At 33.3% G+C, this 24,322-nt stretch overlaps 1 protein-coding gene across 5 annotated transcripts in view; it reads left to right on the top strand.

Annotated features, from left to right (window-relative positions):
- Positions 1 to 24,322, top strand: part of LOC144451207 (uncharacterized) — a 36,060-nt gene that overhangs the window by 6,141 nt on the left and 5,597 nt on the right. The window contains exons 2-20 of one of the 5 annotated variants that reach the window (XM_078142010.1): positions 3,179 to 3,267; positions 6,248 to 6,429; positions 7,563 to 7,849; positions 8,431 to 8,673; positions 8,826 to 8,967; positions 10,515 to 10,731; positions 11,975 to 12,123; positions 12,693 to 12,878; positions 13,445 to 13,762; positions 14,235 to 14,392; positions 14,946 to 15,105; positions 15,499 to 15,597; positions 16,260 to 16,295; positions 17,882 to 17,911; positions 18,896 to 19,234; positions 19,394 to 19,570; positions 20,335 to 20,467; positions 20,908 to 21,048; positions 23,130 to 23,372. In XM_078142010.1, the coding sequence (XP_077998136.1) occupies positions 3,179 to 3,267; positions 6,248 to 6,429; positions 7,563 to 7,849; positions 8,431 to 8,673; positions 8,826 to 8,967; positions 10,515 to 10,731; positions 11,975 to 12,123; positions 12,693 to 12,878; positions 13,445 to 13,762; positions 14,235 to 14,392; positions 14,946 to 15,105; positions 15,499 to 15,597; positions 16,260 to 16,295; positions 17,882 to 17,911; positions 18,896 to 19,234; positions 19,394 to 19,570; positions 20,335 to 20,467; positions 20,908 to 21,048; positions 23,130 to 23,372 (3,329 nt within the window). The remainder of the gene's footprint in view (positions 1 to 3,178; positions 3,268 to 6,247; positions 6,430 to 7,562; positions 7,850 to 8,430; positions 8,674 to 8,825; positions 8,968 to 10,514; positions 10,732 to 11,974; positions 12,124 to 12,692; positions 12,879 to 13,444; positions 13,763 to 14,234; positions 14,393 to 14,945; positions 15,106 to 15,498; positions 15,598 to 16,259; positions 16,296 to 17,881; positions 17,912 to 18,895; positions 19,235 to 19,393; positions 19,571 to 20,334; positions 20,468 to 20,907; positions 21,049 to 23,129; positions 23,373 to 24,322) is intronic. The other 4 variants (XM_078142024.1, XM_078142018.1, XM_078142038.1 and 1 more) reach the window with 4 other exon arrangements.

Raw genomic sequence — 24,322 nt, 5'->3', positions numbered from 1 at the left:
ACTACGTCTTACTTCGTCCAAAACCAGGAGAGTCGTGAGAAAAGATGGAATCGTAACATATTATACAAGTATGTATGGTATTTGAATAAGATTGTTGTTTGCAAGGGGTGTCACCAAGGTATAAATTATCGATTAGTGGCACAACAAGGCATAAAAAGGCTAAAGTACAACCCCAAAATGTAGTTCTTGACACTTGACCAGTTACCATAGACATCAACTTTTGTTGTCTGTCTTCCTCGGTGTGGTCTAAAACACCATGGTGTGGTATGAGATATACCAGTTTGAAATAGCAGAACTGGTTCTTTGTGAAGACTATGATACTTATATCAGCTGGGAAAGTAAGATTACCTAAAGTCTCATCCTGTTTTCTGATTTTAACGTGGAAATTATGGTGGTTTATTATTCTACCTGTTGGATTCCACGGGAGGCTTTAGTTAGCAAATACTACACTTCATGATTTTGAGAATGAGATAGTTATACCTGTCAGTTTAATATACAGAGAAGTTCATTTCAGGAAGTCATTTACAGTTAAAATTGTATTTATAAGATACAGATTCTGAAAATGTCACTATTGCTGTTTTGCCAATTGTACATGTAGGCATGATGAGACAAACAAAAATTGTTATTCATGATAAGCTACTTGGAACATACAGTATTCTGTGCCATAGGAGCATAGTTCACTTTATACAAACACAGTTGTAGTTGTGAAATTAATGTCAAGTGGAGTGTATATATGAACCTGTATGTGGGAGACCATCTATCATTCAAAATGGCACTTTGTCAACTTATAAGAAATTATCAAATTGAAGTTGGTTTGTTGGTCAGTTTGTTGAAATGTGTTCGAGATCACCAGAATGTTGCATCAATAGACAAAACATGACCTATGTTAGTATTTGTAAATTTACGCTGACAATCCCTGCAAAGCTGACCATCTGTCATATAGTTAGAGATTTTGTTGAAGTTCTCTCAACTTTTGAAATACATTGTGCGCAAAGTAACGTTGGTATGTTTGTGGCAAGGTTTGCTACTGTTGCTATGCACTGCGCTATTTCTTAATCCTTGGTCAACGAATTACAACAAGAATTGTTCAAACTGTGCCATGGATTAGATAATTAGTATTATGTATTAGTTTTGACATCTTTATAACTGGTAGTGATACTTTATGGAGGAGAAAGACATGTTCTATACATACATGTAGAAAATACACTATGCTGAAAATGTTTCACCTTATTTTTTCACTGATATAAAATATGTGTATGGAGGGTTTAAAAACTACGTAATTCTATCAAAAATTGCACAAACAGATTCATATAGAAAAGTTGGAAGTTGCAACCTAAGGAAAATGTATTGATTCTGAAGTAAAATATCAAATCCTTATATAAATTAAGTCACATCAATTTTAACTTAATTTAGCCTTAAAATATGTTTGTTTGTTTGTGTTTCACACTATTTTTGAAAAGACTTTGATTCTTTGAAATTATATAGTTAATGTATTTGTATTATACAGATTTGGATATTAGGAGTATTTGCCATTCAGCCAAAAATGGTGACCTAAAGTCACTGCAGCAGTTGTCCAATATTCACATATACACATACCTCACGGTTCCCCTATATGAAAAACTAGACAGTATCTAGGGACGCAGACAGAAAACTTTATTTCTGAGCAGAAATTTACATGATTTACAAAAGACTTTTTTCCGCAAGTGATCTGTGGTATCTTGTATAAATTAAAAGTTAAGGAGGTGCTCAGAACTTAGAATATAATGATGATGATGATGATGATGATGATGCAACAACACACTGCATTTGTCAACAAACAAAAAGGACTTCATCCAGATATGTGTTGGATAACCATTATGTTTTAATGTAGTGTAGCATGACAGTGTCTGAAATATGTAGGAGTATAAGGCACAGACAGAAACCCAATGTTTTAGACAGACAGGTTTTACAACAAACAATCAGTGGTTACTATTTGTACAGATAGATACATAGATTCAGACAGAGTCACCTGATGTCTGTCAATACACTATATTCTATATTTCATGTCTGTATGTGGATTCAGTCGTTGTCTTCTGTAATTTACATCCACCAATCTAATCCATTATAAGAGCAAAACCTTCTTATCATTTCCTTAGCTTCAGGCATTTCCTCTTAGTGTGTATCTGTATATTGAAATTCAAAGACTGAATTCTCCCTGACAATATGTGGTCTACTATATTTTTTAAACGTTATCACCTTAAGGGAAAGGATATTGACGTAATTGTTGCTAAGCTACAGTGATGAAAGTGTGTTTCTTGACTGTTAGATCAATAAGTTACCATGGTAACATCTGCTCAGTAGTATCAATATCCTTACTCTGATAAAACGTTGGTGAAAAAGGAATGGAAATTTAAATTTTGGGATAAGAAGAATTGAAAATTTGGAGTTTAAAGAAATTCTTGTGTAAATAATTTTGAATTGCTTCGTAGTAAGAAAGGGAAATTAAGTCGTCAGATTGTTGAGATGGAAAAAATTCTCAATTTAATATGAGACTAGTTTGGATAGCTGAAAAGAAGTCATAAATGGTTGTGTTTAGTGTTATTGATTGATTTGATCTGAAGAGTGAATGTTTATTATCAGGATTGATTCACTCTTCTCCTATAGTGGAGCTTTTAGAATGACAAAGTAAAATAGACAATGTGTTTGACAGCTTTATGACGCAACTAATTTCAAATTAAAATACTTCTTTATCTAATTGTTTTATTTTTAGTTGATATGTTAAATATTACTTGTGATCAATTTTTGTTCACCTTAAATATTTTTACTCTTTTTATTTATCAATATAATTTCATTTTGATATGTTTATTTATGTTCACAACATCTTTTACAAAAAAGAGATCTGGAGATTAGTGGAAATTTTTATAAGACATTTTGAGTTCGACATCAAAGAGAAATTGCTGAACTATGCCGGTGGAATTTCTCAGATATACAGGGGAAATCCTTGAAACATGCAGGTGGAATCTCTCAGATATACAGGGGAAATCCTTGAAACATGCAGGAGAATCTATGAAACATACAGAATTTATTTCAAGAATACCTATAAAATTCTTACAAAGCTTAGAGATATCAACAAAAAGTTTATTCATGTTTATTTCCCTTTGGTAAAAGAAAGTGTGTTTTTTTTTGTTATTTATTTCAGCCATTGAAGTGACAGAGGACAACTTTGAAGCTTTGTTGGCCTACGATGATCTTTTCCTGGATTATTTTAATGCCTTTCTACAACTCCCAGTAAGTACAACTTTTGATATCTCATTTCAAGGTTTTGTAGTACCTACGTATCTGGTATGGTTCTTTCCTATTATAAAACTAAATAAAGTATATCCGATACCACTACGAGGCAAACAGTTCTGAAGATGGCTGCCGATGGTAGTCGAAACGTCAACGTTCTCTGGTATGAAAAATTACCTTGGTTGTGAAATATAACTATTTTTCTCTAAATAAAGTATATGTATTGAATTGTTAAGTTTAGTAGACACTAGATACAACAAACTTTTCGCTACAAATAAGTGGTATATTGAAAAAAAAAATGGGTAAGAACATTTGAAGGTTTGCTGTCGTCTAAGACCCAAAGATGTAAAATAACAGCTTGAAATACAAGGTTTTATATTAAAAAAATCTTGACCATTTTATGACGCTTTAAAGAGTGAATACTGAATATTTTGAAACTTAGAAAACAATATATTCAATGTTCACTATGTGAAGATTCACAAATATTTACAGAATTTGACAGTGTCACTTATTACAGGTACCAAACTCATTGTATTCTACATAGGGTGATTTTCAATAGAACTGCTCTAGAAAAGAAATAACCATTATTTGAAAAAAAAAATGGAGCAGAACGAATATAAAAGACTGTTATTTGATACAATGAAATAGCTCTAGTAAAAACAACTCTAGGCACTAGCTAAACAACTTTTTGTGATGTTATTTTTATAAAACAGCTCTAGAAAATTTAACCTGTGTTAGGATTGTGGTTGACTTGGCAGGATGTTGTCTTTTATACCCACTAGGGATATACCAGAACGGTTATGCAGAGTCCACTATGCCTTGCCTGTCAACAAGTGTATAGACAAAAAAACTGAATACCATATATAAAAACGGTGAATTCTTCAAACCAGGTGTAATGACCTCTTTAAAGTCAAGGTCGCTATGTATAAACCTTGTAACAATGCTGAATGTTATATTCATGATAACCTTCCTGTTTTGTATCTGCCAGTGGTCATTTTGTATGGACTAATAATATATATTGCTATTGTTGACTACTCGCATGGGACCATGTCATGCTACCCACACACAGTGCTTTTGTCAGTTATAGGCAATGTTTGTTACTCCTCAGTTTGTTGTGAATATATTATCAGAACTCTATGATGTGTGACATTTTACATAAACAACTCGTGACTGGAAATCTATAACACAGGTATACCTGAAGCTTGATGTCATCACAGGTTTCTCCAAGTATAAGTTGAGCATCAATTCTGTCACAAATGTTGCACTTTAATAGTTGTATTGGAGCTTGTGATTAAATCTTATGGGTGAGCTGAAACGTTGCCAAGGAAATTAATTATAGCAGAGAAAACATCCAGTTTGCTAAGTTTGTTTTAGTGGTGTTCTGTTGTGTTCTGATCTGATGTATGTGTATGTGCATACTTATTATGGAATGATTGGGCTATTTGTTGTCCGAAATCACAATGTCTTATTTGCCCCCCAGCCACACCACAGAAAGTAAACTCATTGTACCAATGTAAACACAAGCTGAGTATTCACATAGCCAACAGAACCAACAATAGCAAACATGTCCAGAGAGGTGTAAAAGATTGCCTACAACAGAACAACCAACAATTCAAGTAAATGCCAGTCAGAATCCAAATTTGCCTTTAGAATTACAGACAAGCCTTTAGCTGTCATTTAAGGGTCATTTGGACCTACAGTCTGTTTGTTGATAGTTTGGTTGTCATGACAACAAGGCTTCTGATGTCGTGACCTTAAAGTTTTATGTAGAGCAGTCTGAGAAGTTTAGCCATATAACCATAAATCCTAAAACAAATAAAATGTGTGTGATTTACATTTTAGAGAGAACAAATTTAGTAACACATTAAAAGTAGGTGTCTGCGTTGGTAGGTAGAGGTGGTGACTGAACAGTCTAGCTATACAGAGAGTATTGATTTGTGAGCCTGGTGTAACAAAAGGTATGAAAAGAGAGAGGCAGGTACTCAGATAAAATAAAATAGGCCATTAGCTGTGAAATACTTCTACTTCAGCTTACAGTTGATATCTTTTTGTGAAATACTTCTCTAGACGCAGTTTAAGGGAATTGTATTAAGAGTGTAGATTTTTATTTGGATAGCAACGTGTTTTGTTATTGAATGCATAATGATCTACTTGTGTGGTACGTATTACTGAAATAGGGGAAAGAGATATTTTTTACAGCAAATGCACCGTGTACGTCTGCTTTGAAATTTCTACTACAGTTTGTGGGACCAAGGGAGAGGCAAATATTGGTATCATATTTTTAATTAGTGAAATGTATTGAAACAGACATGGGTTATTATTGTAATAGTATCCATTATTGGGACAAATTGTACCATATAATGATTATAAATGGTGTCACCTTGCTTTTTGACTAGTAAAAGGTGACACACCTGTAGCACATAATGGACCCATTTATAATGATTATAATATGTTGTGTTGGATAAAGCCATTTTATCAACCTGGCACAGCTAAATGTGTTTTTACATTGATTTCTATTTGTGTGTCAATACTACTTCAGTCTCAGTGTTATAGTCCTGCATCATCATGTATAACACATCCAAGTCCTGGCTTTCTTTAGTGAAGTACCCAAAATGCACTTTGACCTTTGACCAAGTGAATTTTTTGTATTTGAGCCCTAACATGGATTCTGGTATACATAAATTATATATTTATTGGCCGTGTGTTCTTCAGACGATCCAGCCAAAAAGGTAGACAAATATGGGAGAGCCAAGAAAATTTACTAGAAAACCGATAACTACATGACTACAATGTAGTACAGAATATGAATATTATGAAAGTGATAATTATATAGTCAAGAAGCATGCATTATATAGGATCTAACAATGTCAATAATTATTTTATATATCACAGTGTGAACCAGAGACTTGCATGTTATTTGAGGAGCTATGGTTTGGCATAGATTTGACGATGTACAAAATGGCTTCTTTTTGATTTGTAGGCTTTTCCACAGCCATTGTACTATAACCGACTAACTGGTACATTTCAAGAAGTTGAAAACCCTCCAGCACCCACAGCATCAGAATGTGGTGACCCTCCACCTGCACAGTTTGCGCCATCTGAAGAAGAACGAGAAAGGATTATAGAATGGGCCAAGAAGGATAGACTGCCATTATTTCTTAGGTAATGAAAATTTCCTACAAAAACTTTTTATGAAGTTTTGTTTTCACAGAAGGTGGATGAGATATTAATAATATACATCAATTATTTTCCTATGTGGTGTTTAATTCATGATTTTTTTCCAGTCAAAAATTCACTCATTCAAAGAAATATGTTTAAATTCGAATACAGCTGAATACAACAGCTAAACAACTTTCAGGCCCAAAGTGGCTAAATGACTAGATATCTATAGACCTATTTCTGTAACTGTAAAATAGGCCAGCTTATATTTTGTTTACCTTGGAGGGTAATAAGTTCTGTTCTTTTCTAGAAAGAAATTGGGCAAACATGCTGAACACAGCAAATTAGATTAACCTTAAAGTAATTTTGAGTTGCTTGATTTGAAAGTGAAAATTTGCTGGAAAATGTAATGAAATGGGGTGGTGTCTCACACTGTGTCTAACATTTAATTAGCCTGTAGTCTGGTGATTCATTTGTGTAATTGTCTCATTACAAAATAGTTGCTTCATTACCCTGTCAAACTCATTAGTATTCATGAAGCACAACAGAAAGCTTTTTAGGGTACAGTAATCACATGGTTGAGTTGGCTAATGGAATTTGCTAATTAACCTTTGACCTAAAGTGCCTTGTTATACTGTATGACCTCTGACCTATAAAATCCATTGTTGTACTGCAACAGCCCATTGTTACAACTTGTAGACGAGCTACAGGCAAGAAAGCATCATTGAAAGTAAAAGTAAAAATGTGACAAAACTATTCTTAATTTCCTATCGTAATTTATTAGCAAATTTTCCTTGTCATAGTGCAAAAAAAAAGAAAACTATTTAAAATGGTGTAAACAAATCTCAGCTCTAGGCTAACTCTCTGACTAGCTTTTAACATTCACAAATGAATCTGTTGAGCTGTTGCGTGAGAAAATATAATGTACACCTTATGTATAGTGATGTTATTAAAATATGTTTAAAAATTAAAAAATGACCATTTGCTTATCCCTGAAGATAATTTTGACAATTGTCTTTATTTAAGGTTATTCTATTTCTAGTTATAACTCTGTAGTTTATTCTTGATTTGGTATGTGCATTTGATTATAACATCTCAAGTAGATAAATATTATATTCTTATTTTTTTCTCCACAGAACTAAATTATTTTTAGAATACAAATTGTGCAAACTACTCATCCGTGCATTAGAAGAAAGAAGTGCAAGTCGGCAAAGTTCTCATAGTATCCATGGTTACAGTAGGCAGACGACAAGCTATGCAACTTCCAGTCTGGGTAACAGTCATGCAAGGAGTACAACGTATGATGATGGCGATTCAGAGGCGTCCATGCCATGGACACGGGATGTCAGCCGTAGTGCTCTATTGGGACGTTATCTGAGGCCAGGAAGCCGTGCTCAGAGTGTGCCACCTAATGTTGGCCTAAGTAAGTATACGATCCGGCACTACAGAAAGTTTTAGTTCTACCAGTTGGAGGATTAGACTTGTTGGCTGTTTTCAAAATAAAAAAATAGAATGAATAAATAAATATCTATTAAAAGTGGCCATATGGATGAGGATTGGGTATTTATTTTTAATTTTTAATTTACAAAACAATTTTATCATGGCTTCCTATTTGAAAAATCAATGTGAAACAACATAGACTAAGTCTGTGTTTGTAGCTCAATTCAGTGCAAAAAGCTCAAAAGTGTGTAAAAAGTTTGTTATTGTACGAACAATAACAAAGATTTTACACATATTTATCAATCTTTTGCAATTTATTGAGTTATAACCAAGTATTTGGGATATGTTGTTTCATATTGATTTTACACGTAGGAAGCCATGATATAATTGATTTATAAATTAAAAATCCAAAATAATAAATACCCAATCCTCATCCATATGGCCACTTTAAATAAATAAGTTATTGCCAGTGTCCTGCACTCCTTTGAAATTCTTTCAGATGTTGTTGTCAAACCATAAATATATAAATATTTACTAGCTGTCATGGGCCTTATTGTTTTTTAGGTAAACATATCACTGCTAATAATGCATCATATAATTCTTCATCCGGACATTATACAAGTACTGGAGAATCTCGTCGTGCCAAATCTGGATCTGCTGCCCATACTCCAGATGAAGCTTTGGATGATCCCATTCCATCCGCTACGGAAGGGACATGGATGCCAATGACAGATTCAGGGGTAGGAACAACAGGAGCAGAGCAACAAACTAGGGAAGGAACTCAGTTTACTACGGAAACTACCTCAGGTAAATTCAGACTATTTTGACCATGTTACATGTATTTATGTAATTAATTTAAGATTAGCACTTTATGTTTTCTGATGTTCACAATTAGGCAGCCATGTTGATTTGAAATCAAGATGTAAATATTTTGTATTTGTTAATTATCTCTAAAACAGGTAAAAAGAGTTCACTAAAGCCACCCAACTCCAGATCTTCCACAAGAAAACAGGCATTGATACGAGTTCCACAAGTTGATGATCCAGCTAGTAATCCATCATCAGCCAAACAAAGTGATGGTGAAGTCAAGAAAAATGTGGAGTAAGCATTTTTAAGAAACTATCTCTTTTATTTGATTTCGCAATGTTTTCATTCTTTTGTTATAATTGCCAGACCTTGCACAACACAATGTCACAGTAATTTGGATGAATTTAAAAGCACATGATAATGAACAAGTAATGAACCAAGATTTTTAGTACATTAGCTTACATGAAATATGTCACCATGGTTACAGTCTTCATAGCAACATAGGTAACGATACAGAAAAATAAACTAGTAACATTTTGCAATGTGTTAAAAAACTTCATCGTTAAATTGTGGAATCTTAGACAATCGTCATGGCGATCATATTAAAGTTTGCATAATTAATAACATATCTAGAACCTATTAAAGTTAAATCATCACACAGTTCAAATTGTGTGCATTGTATAGGGTATATAGCGTCATGGTAACATGTTAACAATAAGCATGTATTTTTGTATCGTTGAGTTTGTTAATGTGTTTATTTTTGCATGTGTTTTTTTGCCTAACAATTATATGAATGATGAGCCCTGCAATTAATGTACACTATGCTTGAGCATTTACATTTGTGAACCAGTAGTTTTGGCATTAATATGCACATCCCTTTCACTGCATTGTTAACTGACAAATGCTGCATTTTTATCACTTTTTCCGCATGTCTTACTTTCAATTTGTAAAGGATTATTTTACCACCAATAGTTGCCAGGTAAGATAAGATTTCAAACACAATCTTGTTATCTATATCATGATATATAATATGTTGGATTTGTACTTCATGTAACCTTTGACCTCACTGAGGTCATGGGTCAATAAGTAAAGGGTTTGAAGATCAAACTAGTAAGTAGTAAGTGGGTGTATATTTGGGTCTGCATGTGTTATAACTGTGTTTCTCTAATCTTACATGTAGTGCAGTCCTAATCTACAGTAACTTGCCTTCCAACTATGTCTCTTTAGTTACACAAGAGGGCACTCTTCTTTATAAAGGTCAATTCAGTACTCTTCTTAGGCTGTATGAACACAAGAGGGCACTCTTTATAAAGGTCTATTCAGTACTCTTCTTAGGCTGTATGAACACAAGAGGGCACTCTTCTTTATAAATGTCTATTCAGTACTCTTCTTAGGCTGTATCAACACAAGAGGGCACTCTTTATAAAGGTCTATTCAGTAATGTAATGTGTGGAAATCGATTCTGTCAACTTTCTGTATCATAATTATGATAAACACATAGGTAATGAAATAATGTATTGTGATAAATAATAAATGTGAACTATGAAAAATGATTAGATTATGTCTAAAAGGCAATAATAAATTTATCATAATAACCTGGAATTTTAATAGAAGATTAAACATTAATAATTTATGATTGATTTTAGAAAATATAATTAATCAACATTTTAAAATTGAAACAAAAGTATAATGATATATTTGTACAAATGAATTTCTTGCACTGTTAATATTTTCAACTGAAAAACTAAACACTGCTTGTAAAGATACTAAAATACTACTAACTAACTAAACTTGTAAGTTTCTCTCTCTCTAATTCCTCTACTTCATTATTTCATTGTTAGGGTTGACTTGCCAAATGAAATACTAGACCCAGAGTATCCAATAAACAGTGAACTACGAGATCAAGTCTTTGGTGACATGGAAGTAGCACCTAGTTTTGTAGAATTTGATGATCCAGATGAATATATCAGTGATGTACAGACTGAGGCTGATCTCAGAGAAATAGAAACTAGGCATAAAAGAACGTTTCAACAACTGAAAGAAGAACTGCTTGGATCAGTAAGTATACAGTGAAAGTCCTAGTAGCTTTAGCAATTCGCTATTTTTCACTAGTTTTTAGTCCATTGAAAAATACTCCAATATCACATTCTTGTGAAAGTGAGCAACCAAACCTGTGCATGGACAATAGAGTTTCTATAGCTACTCTACAGTCTATTCTGTATGTTGTGCTTCAAACCAGGCTGTGTACTTTGAACCTTGCTTGTGCTGATCAGATCTTTTACTGTACTCAAATTGAAAGCCTTCAGGGTATATATATATTTTCAGTTAAAAGCTAAGTGCATTTGAGACTCTGTGGAGTATTTGTTATTCTACCAAATAGGTCTAACTTTTGATAGAGACTCTTTTGTAATACATGACAGACTTGAGTGACCTGTCAGTACATAATACTGTCTCATTCAAACCTAAAGTAGTTTTTCTACACAACACTTTTAAGTATTAACATTTTCAGTACCCAGCATATTTACACCAAATTCATGTCAACAAATTCGTGTTTTTCTGATATTTTCCAACAAATCATAGATTTATTTTAGATCACAATCACTGCAGTCAATCTTATTTTTCCAATCCTGATTTCGAAATTATTATATTTTACACATTTACATACAACTTATTGTTTTTCATATCTGCTCATGTGTATGTCACTGAAAGGTCAGCCATGTTTTGAATACAAAATATTTAGTTTCAATATCTATTGTCCTTCATCATAACAAAATATCCATATCATTAGGTCTGTAAACATTTGAGACTGTACATTAAAATATTACATTATCCTATTCTTGTGTAGAATTTCATAAAGTGTGTGTACATGAAATTTGATATAAATATTATTCTCTTATAGTTGTCTTTGTCTAGCAGCCTTTATGGGATAATACCACTTTGTGTCATCAAGGCACTGTGTCTCTGTTCCATGGAGATAAAATCTACCCGAGTTTCCAAGTCATTTTGTGATATATTGGTTCCACACTGGAAATGATTTTGAGTATTTGGTTGGAATGAATATTTGTTCCTCTCCTCCCCCCCCCTCTCACCCCCCCCCCCCCCACCCCTCATTTGATCATCACCAATTGTCCAAAACCTTAACAAAAGTACTGTATAATTATTAAAGTTCCCTTATGCCACTTGTTTTTTGACTGGGTTTTTGCAATGATGTAAGCAAATTTTAAATATCCAGTAACCACTAGTTTATAGAATGTATGAAGATTAACATTGTACAACTTGTTCCTTTCAATCACACCCACAGATAATTGGGATGGATTCATTCAAAGAATTTTTATACAGTACCATAGGAATGGACATGTTGAATTTTTGGTTAGATTGTGAACATTACTGCGACAATGTCAGAGCGATCGATACCCTTCAGTCCAAACTTCAAAGGAATAGATTATTTCGGTAAGTTAGTCACATATTCAGAAAGTGGTTATAGAAATGCTATTTACATATAAGTGATGTAACAAACTATAAGCAAAAATACTACCTGTACTTATTATAGAATTTACACATTTTTACAAAAATATGAATATTATTGCCTTTGTTTATTTCACATCAAATCAGTTGTACATTGAGAGATTATAGATTTTTAATTGGATTTTTTTGCAATGATAATGGTGTTTTGTAACACATTTACTAGTATAGATGGAAACCTCATTATTTCAAGTATGCTTTATGGATATTATTCTAAAATACACAACCAAATTCATATGATAAAATAATGGAAACAGTATTCCAGTTAGTATACTATGAACTTTTGGCCTTGCAACACTGGCGGGCACTGTTTCATAAAAAAACCTCCTGCAAATACCTGATAATTGCCACTGGGGGCGCTGTTCATTAGAAAAGATTCAAGCATTGCATTTTTCAACTAAACCATTCTATCATATGAGGACTAACAGTGTGGTAACCTGATTCAAAGAACATATAAATGCTCCTTCAATCAGTTTTGTCCTTTCTTTCCCCCACAGAGATATTCAGGATAGATACAAATTTAAGTTATCAGAGGATGCCAAAGACCACATCAAACAAGCCCAGGAGAATGAAGGTTTAAGTGAAACTGTATTTACAAAAACTCAGTACGATATCCTCAGGCGAATGAGGACCTACTGGGTGCCTAGGTTTCTTATACATCAAGAGAGGCAAGGAGAATTTGAGTAAGTGTCAAGTTCAGAATGCAAAAGTAATTATTGTGTGACACTTCAGGTTATGTTGACAAAGTGCAAATGTGGTCATGGTATGAAACTATTTTTATTTTCATGAAAAGAAAAAAAAGATTACAAAAATCAACATATTTTCCAAAACTTTTTTTTTTATATTTGTAAATGTCTTTATCGTGAATGTCAGTTAAATGAAATGTGTGTAAATATAGGAAACTTCCACAAAACATCTACAATCGGACTTCATTTGTATACGCTTACAATTCTCTTAACTGACACAGTAACTTTAGTATGGAAATGTCTCCATGAAAACTCAACTTTCACCTGATATAATCAGTTTTACTATTTCCCAGTAGTGTCCTTGAAAATACCCAAATTTAGTCAACAAATACATAGTTTATTCCAAATGTAAGGTTACTGACAGTGGAAATGTGATTGAAGCCCCTTGTATTATCAAATAAATTGTACCGAAAATCATTCAAAATTGGGAGATCTAAGTATGATCCAAAAAATTACCAACTGTAAAATTTACGTAATAATGTCATTCTGTTTTCCTTTACTAGTTTAATGCCAATTCCAGAAGTTCCTGAACCTGAACAAGAACTTGAAGATGACAAGAAATATTCCAATTTCAATTTCTTACCATCGATTTCATTGGTCAACTCACTTCCAGTACGACCGGAGTCTTGCGTACGACTAGCACAGAATAATTACAGCTGGGATGCCGTAGTTTCAGGTGGCCATAAAATGGAGGAAGAGATTAGACCAGGCAAATTTACAGTTCCTACACCTAAAGATGAGAGACCGTATACTGTCAGATTTAGGGAAGGTATTATGAATGATAAGGATGCAGGTGGACCGTTTCAAAGATATCTAGAAAGGTACACTCAGTTTGGATTTATTATGTAAGTTTTTACAAAGGAAATCATGTGATATGACAACAGCCTCTATGTCCCTGATATGAGGGATTGACGATAGTCTGGATATCTCATTTTCTACATCACCGTGTTTTAGAGTTGTCATTTTAGGAATGTCCTTAATAAAGACATGATCGTGATGGCAACAGAATAAGGATGTTAAAATAAGTCTTAACAAATTTTGAACCGATAATGTCTCAATCCTCAAAGATCAATATAATAGGTACTTTGTACACCTACATATAACATGATTCTTGTCCCTTCTGTTTTGGAATTCTGTTTTAAAGATCTCAATCACACAACAATTCCCCAATAAAACTCTAAGGTTGAAAATTTACACAACGATCACGTATGTCATATATTTCATTGTCTCTGATTACTTTAAACAGATAAATATCAAATTATTAATAATCCTTTCTTACTTTGCTATTTATAGTCAGGAAGATAATCGCTATTTATCCAACTTCCTGTTCTGGCAAGATGTGACGGACTATGGACAAGGTGATGATAGGTCAGCTGATAGGTTGCTGAGAATGGGCCAAGCCTGGACTATCTTTAATAAGTATATATCACTGGGTTGTGTATGGGATATAGGTAAGATTGTTATTTCAAGTTCAATAGTGACTAATTCACAGAATTATCTGTAGCACTTCTCAGTTGGTCAAAGCAGAAAGATAAGGTCCAATATTTGAGGAACATGCAAAAGCGTATTGCCTTCTAGTACACGTGATAATTTCAAGGCTTAGGCTCCTTCTAAAGAGAATTGTATTTGTAATGAGTATGGTTTTACATGTAAGGAAGTTAGGATTTGTTTGAAGGATTGAAGCTATCATATCTGTTTCAAGGTACCCAGAATCAAAACACATGGTTTCAAGGAACCCAGAGAAATGGCAGATTTGTTCAAATTATAAAGAATCTATCTATAACAATCTATCTATAAGAAATGGGAGATTTCATCACACTCTTTGGACATATCTCATCAGGAAAATGATAACAGACAGAACTATTAGTTCCTAAAAATTTTATTATATCTCCAAAATTTATCATTTGATTGTTATGTGAGAATGATATTAAATGAACAGCTGATGTTTCCTCCTATGCTGTTACACAAAATTGAAGTAACATCACGTTGTTTCTACATTTACAGGACTAAGTCCATATGACCGTGACAACATTCACCATAAATTACTAACAACCAAGGACTTTGTTGAGGCTGTTGTCTTTGATGGTGCCAAAGATCATACAGTGAAAATGCTACAACGAGAATGGCTGAGATATCTCAAATATGATCTTAGAACATTTCTAGAGTAAGTAATTTATTTATACAATGTTTATAGTCTGTTGGAAAGTACATTTGTAGGTGTGGTGTATCTTTAATTTTAAACTGAATTTTAAACTTATCCTTTGCTGTATTAATTTAAGGAAAGTTTTGAAATATATGTTATTTTTGTCATTTCTGTAGTATTTATAGGTATATACTGAACACTCAATCTGTTGCTGACTCCTTCTCACTTATGTCATGTGACAGTCACATGATCTGACATGTGATTAACATTTCTTACTGTGAGAGAAAAGTTGAACAAAAATATTCCTATAATCGCAAATGATTTTTCATCTTTAAAGTTAGAATCAGACAAATGCTATCACTTTTCTTTAATGCTAAAAACAGTTTTTTAATGTTTCAATATTTTGAATTGTAGATGTCGTGCCAGACCTGATGACATGATATTCTCCCCCAGTCCTACTCCACCACCAGATTCTAGTAAGAGAAAAGCAGCTAGAAAACCCTGGGTGAGACGGTAAGTATAGCAATATATACAAACAGAGTAACTTGAACTTTTTAAAGTTGTTTGTAGGGCCATTCAACTCAATCTGTGTACATACTTAGAATCTGTTAGGGTAATAAAAATACTTATTTCATCAAATATTACATTGTTTTGTAGGGTGATAAAAGTTCTTATTTCATCAAACATTGCATCATTTCATAGGGTGATATAAATTCATATTTCATCAAATGTTACATCATTTCTGGTGATATGAGTTCATATTTCATCAAATATATTTCATAGGGTAATAAAAAGTCTTATTTCAACAAATATTTACATCATGTTGTTGGGTGATAAAGTTCTTCAACAAGTGTTGCATCATCTCAGTTTTACATAGTGTATATATTATATCATGAAGTAACATCAACAATCATAACATTATTTTCTGATATAAACAAATTTCACTGTAAATGTTTTATCTATTGGTGAAGGGTTTTTTCTTGCGTAAGGAAGTTATTGGTTTAGTGATCATTCATTTCACACCCATGTATATTTCATTGGATGTACATTTTCATTGAGATGGTGATATAAGTAATTCTCATTACATGGATTGTAAATTGCATGTTGTATATTTCAAGGTTCATTTCATGACTGATTTTTCATGTCTCTTTATTCACGACCATCAATATGGATAGAAAAGTGACATTTAAGTTTCCTGCCACTGAATTGAGGTAAAAAAAAACAGACACAGGACTGATCGCCACGAGTTGATGTGATGATAACGTGACTAACTAATCCTATTACATTTTGTTTTCAGTGTTCCATAACAGTTGTAACATTGTTGTAACAAGTGTTGCCTTTTATTGATACTACTAAACATTTTGCTGTGTCAGTTTCGGTGTGCCAATAATTCATTTTAATATGCAGGCCAATAAAAATGCTGTCAATATAGGAAATGAACACTAAATGATAACGATAATGATAATTTAAAAAAATATATATTATTGATACCACCAGTTAAACTAATAAAAATATATTAATTAAAAAAAATAATATAAAATAAAATAAGATAACATGAAATGTAAACACTGTACTCTAGCTGTGTTTTGATGTCTCCATGAGTAATGGGATGCACCTCCACAGTCAAACCTTTAGGTTAATCAGTTGATGATACTTTGCATCAGGAAAAATTCACCCCTTTTCTGTGGAAAATCCTGAAAATAAATCCACGTCACAACTTCCACAAGGTTGATTGTGAATGTAGAGGACAAAATTGTCCCATTGTGTATATCATTTGGATTCAAAATAGCCAGTGTGTTTCCTTTACATATAATAGAAATTGATTGTTTCCATGGAAACCATATGAGGATGCATTGTATCTCTTCAATATTTTCACACAAACTTATTTCATAAACTTTCAATGACAAGCTTGCCTATGGCAAATTTTTCCTACTCAATATCATGTGACAAAGTTTCTCAACCAAGGTTTCCTATGACATATGGCAAAGTCTCACATTGAAATTCATATGGCAAGTTTCCTATACAAGCTTGCATCTGACATAGTTTCTCATCAAAGCTTTCATGTGTCAAGGTGTCCCAGATAAGCTTCCATGTTGTAAATTTTCCCAAATTGTCTTGTGGTACTTCACAAAGAGTTCTGTAAAGTCTTGCGATTTTTCTAAAGACATGTCCCTTAGGTGCATAGTTCTTTCAAAGAGGAGGGTCTGGTCCTATTCTGTAGTAATAACAGTGTGATACTTACAAGTCACTGGTAATGTTCACAATTTCACAATGCAAGATAACATATCATACACTGTCACAATGCAAGATAGCATATCACACACTCACAATGCAAGATAGCATATCACACACTGTCACAATGCAAGATAAACATATCACACACTGTTACTCATAATGTACACATATCACTACACTTCTACTCACAACTTATTTCTTATTAAAATTCAAAGTTTCTCTGTTCTTTTTGTATTAATACTTTTTTTTGAGTTTTAGTGTTGGTGAGGTTTGCTTGTTTGCACAAATACATTCAATCCATGAAAATGCTTAAAAGGAAGAAAAACTATTTTGAAAGATGCAATCACCAATTTTACTTTTAAAAAAAGCTGGGATTTTCTGGTTGTGGTGTGGGTTTTTTATTTTTTATTTCATGTGTGCATTTTTAATGCTATACAATACTTAGTTTCAGGTTTTGGGACTTGAATATTGGTTATTTTTTGGCTCTTTTTTTGACTAACTTTATATGCACTATTTTATCTTCTGCTTTTCCCATTGTGCTGCACTTCTTTATTCCAAGCAGTTGTCTACCACCAATTGATGATGAGTACAGGTAAACATATCAACCAACCAACAAACAAACAAACAAACAAACACACTAATAAACAAAACATGAATATTCATGATTTAGTCATGTGATACCAAATATGAATATTCATGACCACATTATAAGTAATGTTAATCTAGAGAAAGTAAGTTGTAAATTTCACTGTGAATGCTTGCTGCATGTACGGATATTTTGGAATGAATTCTGCATGTATGTGTATTTGCATCTTGTTTTGTTTTGTAGTTGTAAACACACTTGTTTATTTAATTTCTGTACAAGTGCACGATGTTGAACCGTGCATGGCATGTTGTAAAACCTGCATGATGTCATGCCCTGTTCTACTAAAACCAAGTATTTCTTCTCCTTCTAAACTATCTCAGCTCCATATATTCTATTTCAAAAGTCATCCTAGGTTAAACTGTAATATCTATCCAGTTTCCCCCCCCTGACAAGTAAGCCAATCAGAGATTTTAATAAATTCTTCATTTGCATCATTTAACTATTGAAGCGTATGATTGGATAAGTGATGTCCATAGCAGTATCATGCAGTTATGCTTGAGAACAACTCATCTGCATATAAACTGATCTGTACCAGGTGTTCTTGTAAACAGTTCTTTGGCCAACTGACAAAATAGTGAACACAAGCAGAGTTCGACAACCTTCATTTTGAACATATTGTAGTGCACCCAGGCAAAATTCTGATGAAATTAGTCTTTACATCGTATACCTGGTGTTCAGTTTTGATTGGATAAAGAAGAACATCAATTTCAACAAATCACAACACTCATGAAACTCTATTTGTATAAAAATAAAATGAAAAAAGAAATAGGCAAATAAAACGATAAATGATTCTACGTGTTAATAACTATTCAACAACTGTCAAATCTTTGTTTCAAAAAACAATCCTCAAGCATGCATGATACTACTACTCCATAGTTGTCAACTTGAACTTGATGTTAATCCAATACATTAATTTTTTTCTTGACATAGCTGCCCAGGATCTACTGAGTCTCAAAGACAACAACGACTACTGAAATCACTGGAGGATGCTGAAAAAATCAATGCCATCAGAAGCCCAGAATTAATGAAGAAAAAACAGGAAAAAGAGAAGAGGAAAAAGCAGCAAGCTGTCGCCAGAAAAAAGCTGCTGAAAAAGATGAAGAAAGGGGGTAAAATGGGGGGAAAGAAGGGTGGGGGACAGGTGACAATCAAAACACCTGGTGAGGAAAGTGGAGAGGGTGACAAGAAGGAACAAAAGAGTGAAGAGAAGAAGAAAGAAGACAAAAAAGATGAACCTATTTCATTCTCTTCAACTTATAGAAATAGAACGTAAGTCACAATTTCAAAATAAAAACTTATCACAAAAGTCAACTTTGAATTCCATTTTGACTGCAGTACCTGTAATTTTTTTGAGTGAATTTTTCAAATGAAAAGTAAATAATTTAGTGAAAGTTTTTTTGTAATTATTTAATGTCATTTCTCTTCCAGATTAATGAATTCCTTCAAGAAGTTTTTATCTGATGATGAGGAAAAAGAATACCTGAATAGTTTAAATATGTATCTAGACATTGAAACATATCAAAGGTTACCAGAGGCTCACATAGAAAAGAAACAGGCCCAACTGAAGCACATAGTGGCAGCATATTTTACTCAGACTTCAAAAAAGTAAGCCATTCTGACTCAAAAATTGATAATGTACAGTTATTTCTGTTATCCATACAGTTTTTAGAACGGGAATGTTTGTGATTCAAATGGAGTTTTGCCTATGTTTATGCTACATGTATGTCTATAGCAATATTGTGTAAGGACATCGATTTGTGACTTCATAGACCTGGTCTGTAAGGTACGTCATGACAGGGCACCCTCAGGCATCAAGCAGGCCAGTGAGAGCGTAGCAACATTACGTATCGTACAGTGTACCAAAGACCATATGCATGGTTTCACTTTGTAGGGGAACAAACATATTCTCCTCCCTCAAGATATTCAGAGTTCCTTGATGAAATGCATGCAATATTAGAAAACATTGTGAGTCTGGAGAGTATCATCTGTGTTCTGGTTGTACAATGTAAACATTAAGAGACATTGTTAATGTGTGTGGTCAAAAAATGAATGCTGAATCAACAATCTGTGTAAAACTGAGACAGATTCACTGTGGCATAGTCTGACTGTGAACAAGAAGAGACAAACTAGAACTTATTCACAGTTCTTTTACAGTACTTGTATTTAGACCTGTGCCGTATCAACAACCCTAACTAAAACTGGAATGCATATTTTTCATGCATAGTGTGAAGATTGGTATGTGTTAGAAAATACTACATAACCACAACATAGACAGTAAACTGTTGTCATAGCAATTCAGTCACATGACTTGTAGGATGAAACTGTCTTGACCTTCGACATCAAAAGTTTTCTTTGTCTTTTCCCATCAGGTTTGTCAATCTGCCAGCTGAAGTTGTACAAGTTCTTGCCAAAGAGGGAGACAGACCACGCAACTCTGTCTTGAATGCTTGCCAAAAAGCTGTCAAGCCTGACTTAGAACAGCAGTTTCAGTTATATTGGAGTGTAAGTGTCTGAAACAGATTCCTACATGAAAGTCCCAGTTTGATTTCACAAGTCTAGGATCTAAAAGATCATTCTTGTAGTACGACAGATTTGATGTGTCTGACTCTTTGAGGAAGAAGATGTCAAAGTCCTCTTTCACAATTCACTTTCCCAACCCAAAAGGTTTTTTATTTCTGTCAGACAAATTATGTTTGTGACTCAAATTACCATATACAGAATTTTATGTTTATTGAGAAAGTTTGTGAGGAATGGTATAAACACAAAAATTTCAATTGCACCACTACCACCATCTCAAACAACTACTACTACTACTACTACTACCACCATTACTACCACTGCCATGTGTATACACACTGGTCAGCAATGGTATGACAACTTTCTACAACAAGAAAAGAATAAGTGGATTTTTTTGACAATGTTTCTCAAATACTTCATAACAGGTCCATCTGGAATCTCTTGAAGCCCAAGGTATCAGTGGGGATGACGCAGGAGCTGTTTCCAAAATTGAACTAGCTATGAAATCAGAAAATACCTCAACTTTAATGCAAGAATGGAAAAGACGAAGGAGAGCTCGAGGCCCAGTAAGTATTTCAACCTGAAAAAATACTTATAAAAGTTATCAAAAGTGTGTTTGTATAAAATTGTGATTTTTATGGTTAATTTTCTTTCAGCTCCCCTTCTTCAATTTAATAAATAAATTTTATTTTCTTGTTAAAGGTTTGTAGCTATGAGAATTGTTTATTTGCATGAGTCATACTGAGTTGACTACTTGCATGAAAAGTTAAGAATTTCACATCGTCAGAAACCCCTGACAACTATTAGAACAAATAATTTATAATTTGTAAAAAATAATAATGAAATATGAGCTTTGTTAGTACAGATGAATTGAAAGTGGCATGGATCTAGAAATATGGTTTGTGGTGGATTTTTATTTTTACAAATAATTGCATGATGTGCAGTGCAGACTGCCTTTAATCAAATACTTATCGTCACGGATGTTTTGGCAATGAAGAATGTCAGTATATTTCCTGTCCAAGCATGTACCTTGCCAAGACTGAATGTATAATTACATTATATGTTATTGACCCCAGCCCACTTAGTTTTTTTTTCCATGGCCTTCAGGTTTGAATGTGTGGTATGATTAAAATAAAAATTGATAAAATAGTTTTTGTGCATGCATGACTTGGTTTTGAACACATTTGAGGTGAACATTTTTTTACAAATGCATGAGATTCAAAGGCACAAATTAAGGATATAAACCTAAAAGTGAATTTTTGTGCATGTGATTTTTGTAAAAACGTTAAATTAAGACTTGCATCTTGATGATATGTGTATATTCAATGACGACGTTCTTCAGAGAAAAGTCAAAGTCAGATACACACCAGCTTACAAGCGTAAACCTCGCACGACCAATAAATCGAGGTATGGTACTAACAGACATCATATAACTCCAGGGAAGGGTGAAGCTGTGAGTAATTTCATCATTTTGAATTACAGACTAAGCTGAGATAAATAACAGCAAAATATTGACTTTTGGAATTGAATTGTGCTCTTGTAGTGAAGTTAATATGCTAAAACTCTATGACTTGTAAATCACCATGTTAAGATTTGTGGATAATGGTTGACAGTATGTGTGTAGATTTTGTATTAAAGCAGGTAGCAAAGGGTATTTTACCAAGTGGTAGCAAGAAATCATGATGCACAGTCTGCATTAACAGAATTAATGTCAACTGGAACGATATCACAATCTTTAACATTTCAATGTACGTGTAATCGTATATTGAGGCAGGATAAGAAGTTAACAGAATTTTCCAAAGCTTGGAGAAGCCATGTTGGAAATTATACCGGTCCCTTCTCTGTCTTCAGCTCTATGATTTTTTTGAAATTATCAGCAAGACAATGTAGTCCACTAAATCTACTCTTTACTACTATCTTTTCAAACAACTTCTTCAAATGTTATAGGTTCTGTACTTCTGACACTTTCAAACTCCAAACTTTATAACAGATACTGTCTTTACTCAATTGTATTAACTTCAACTTTTCTTCTTTCTAGCTTGAGCTCTTTCTATACTGACAGTGTTGTCTGTTATTTTATCTTTCATTGACAAAAGTTCACGAATTCTCTTGGCTTTTTTCCTTAATATTCCCATTTGTTGTCAATGTGTACAAGCCAGCCCTACCAGGTGGTCAGTGTTGCTTTCACAATAAAATGGCAATTGAATGTTGTGTTGTGTGATTTTGTAAATTCAGCTGTTATTTTTCTTATAATTCTTGTGATTTTCTCAACAATCTAATAATGTGTATAACAATTTCATAGTTTTGTTATCTGTGTGTATGTAACCATGGTAACTCCTAATGTGTGCATTACATACACTCAAAACATATGTTTGTTGATAATTATTTCCTTCATTCCTTTTAATGTTGTCTGATGATCTGTTATTGTGTGTGCATGCCGTTTAGAACCAGAGGGCTGACATCATCATATTCATTACCCATTCGTGTACTAGCATTTTAACTAAAACATCTGTGTGTGCGTCCTCAAAGTAAGGTTTTTTATGTAAAAGCTTTTTGTATCCATCATTGTGTGGCTGTCATCTCATTGTAAATGTAATTGTGTGAATTCTTCATCTCTCTATTGTCTCTTGTCAATTGCTTTGTCTAGACATCTGACCCCACTAGTGACATTCAACCTCAACTTGACCTTTCACCTCCACCTCAACCACAATCATCAACTCTGCCTCCCGTGCCAGAGACTCCATCTTTGTTATTACAAGCAGTGCCTTCTTCCAATCAGAACGAGTCCATAAGTGACTCTCCTCCAAGCCCTGTTGCAGCCACTCCATCCTCCGATTTTCTTAAAAAGGTGGACAAAATTGCAAAGCGTAATCGGAAAAAACGTTACAAGGTTTGTCGCAGGGTATTCGTTTCATGTCTGTATTTTTAGATCATGGTAGGGCTATGTTGTATATCAAGAACACACTGTCACATTACCTGTAGGCACACATCCAAATACTGCATGCTGTAAATACGCCAAAATGCTTTCTTTCTTTTTTCTCCTGCCTGCAATGATATTTTGTTTTTGGTGTTGGTTTAATTTTTAGTATGCTTGTGCATATTTTTGTAATATTGCAATATGTCATATGACATCTGTTCATATAATTGAATATAGCAGATAGCACTAAACTTCATATATAACACCTAATCACTAATGGATACTACGATTTTCATGACCATTACAATTTAAAGAATGAATAAAGTGACTGCAAAATTCATCATTCAAAAATCAGAATTTCTGTGCATGACAATTTCTCAACAAAAAATCAAACCTTTCAAAATGTCAAAACTTTTGTTACAAATTGTACATCATTGCTGTTAATTAACATTGAACATGACAAGGTTCAAGTGTAAAAGTCTCTTTAGCGTTTTATCACAGTTTAAAATTAGCTTATTTCTGATGTTTGATCAAAAAAATTCTGTCATCAAACTTCTCGTCAAATTGTAATCATCATATGAGAACTGTTGTATGGAACGTTGGTGCAGCAGGAAGTTCAGAGGTCATGGTGTAAGTGCAGGGAAGCTGCTCTAGAACTAAACACCATCACTGCATTTAGTATCTTAATGCTATTCACAGTGCATAGATTGTAGATATCTCACAATAGCGGTGGTTAAACCTAGAGGACAGTTATTAAGATTTATTTTGTGGGTATTTATAATGATAATATCTAACCTGGTGAACAATTAAAACTATAGTTTAAATATTATAAAGGGTAAATATTTTATTTTGTAAATGTATGGTTGTTAATTTGAAATGTTTTGTTTATCAAGTTTATTGTTTAATGCATGTTGGTGTCACCA

This window comes from Glandiceps talaboti, chromosome 2 (genome assembly GCF_964340395.1).
Source record: "Glandiceps talaboti chromosome 2, keGlaTala1.1, whole genome shotgun sequence".
In the NCBI taxonomy this organism is placed as follows: Eukaryota; Metazoa; Hemichordata; class Enteropneusta; family Spengelidae; genus Glandiceps; species Glandiceps talaboti.
The sequence above is the reverse complement of the archived record's forward strand: the minus strand, read 5'-3'. Positions and strand labels throughout refer to the sequence as shown.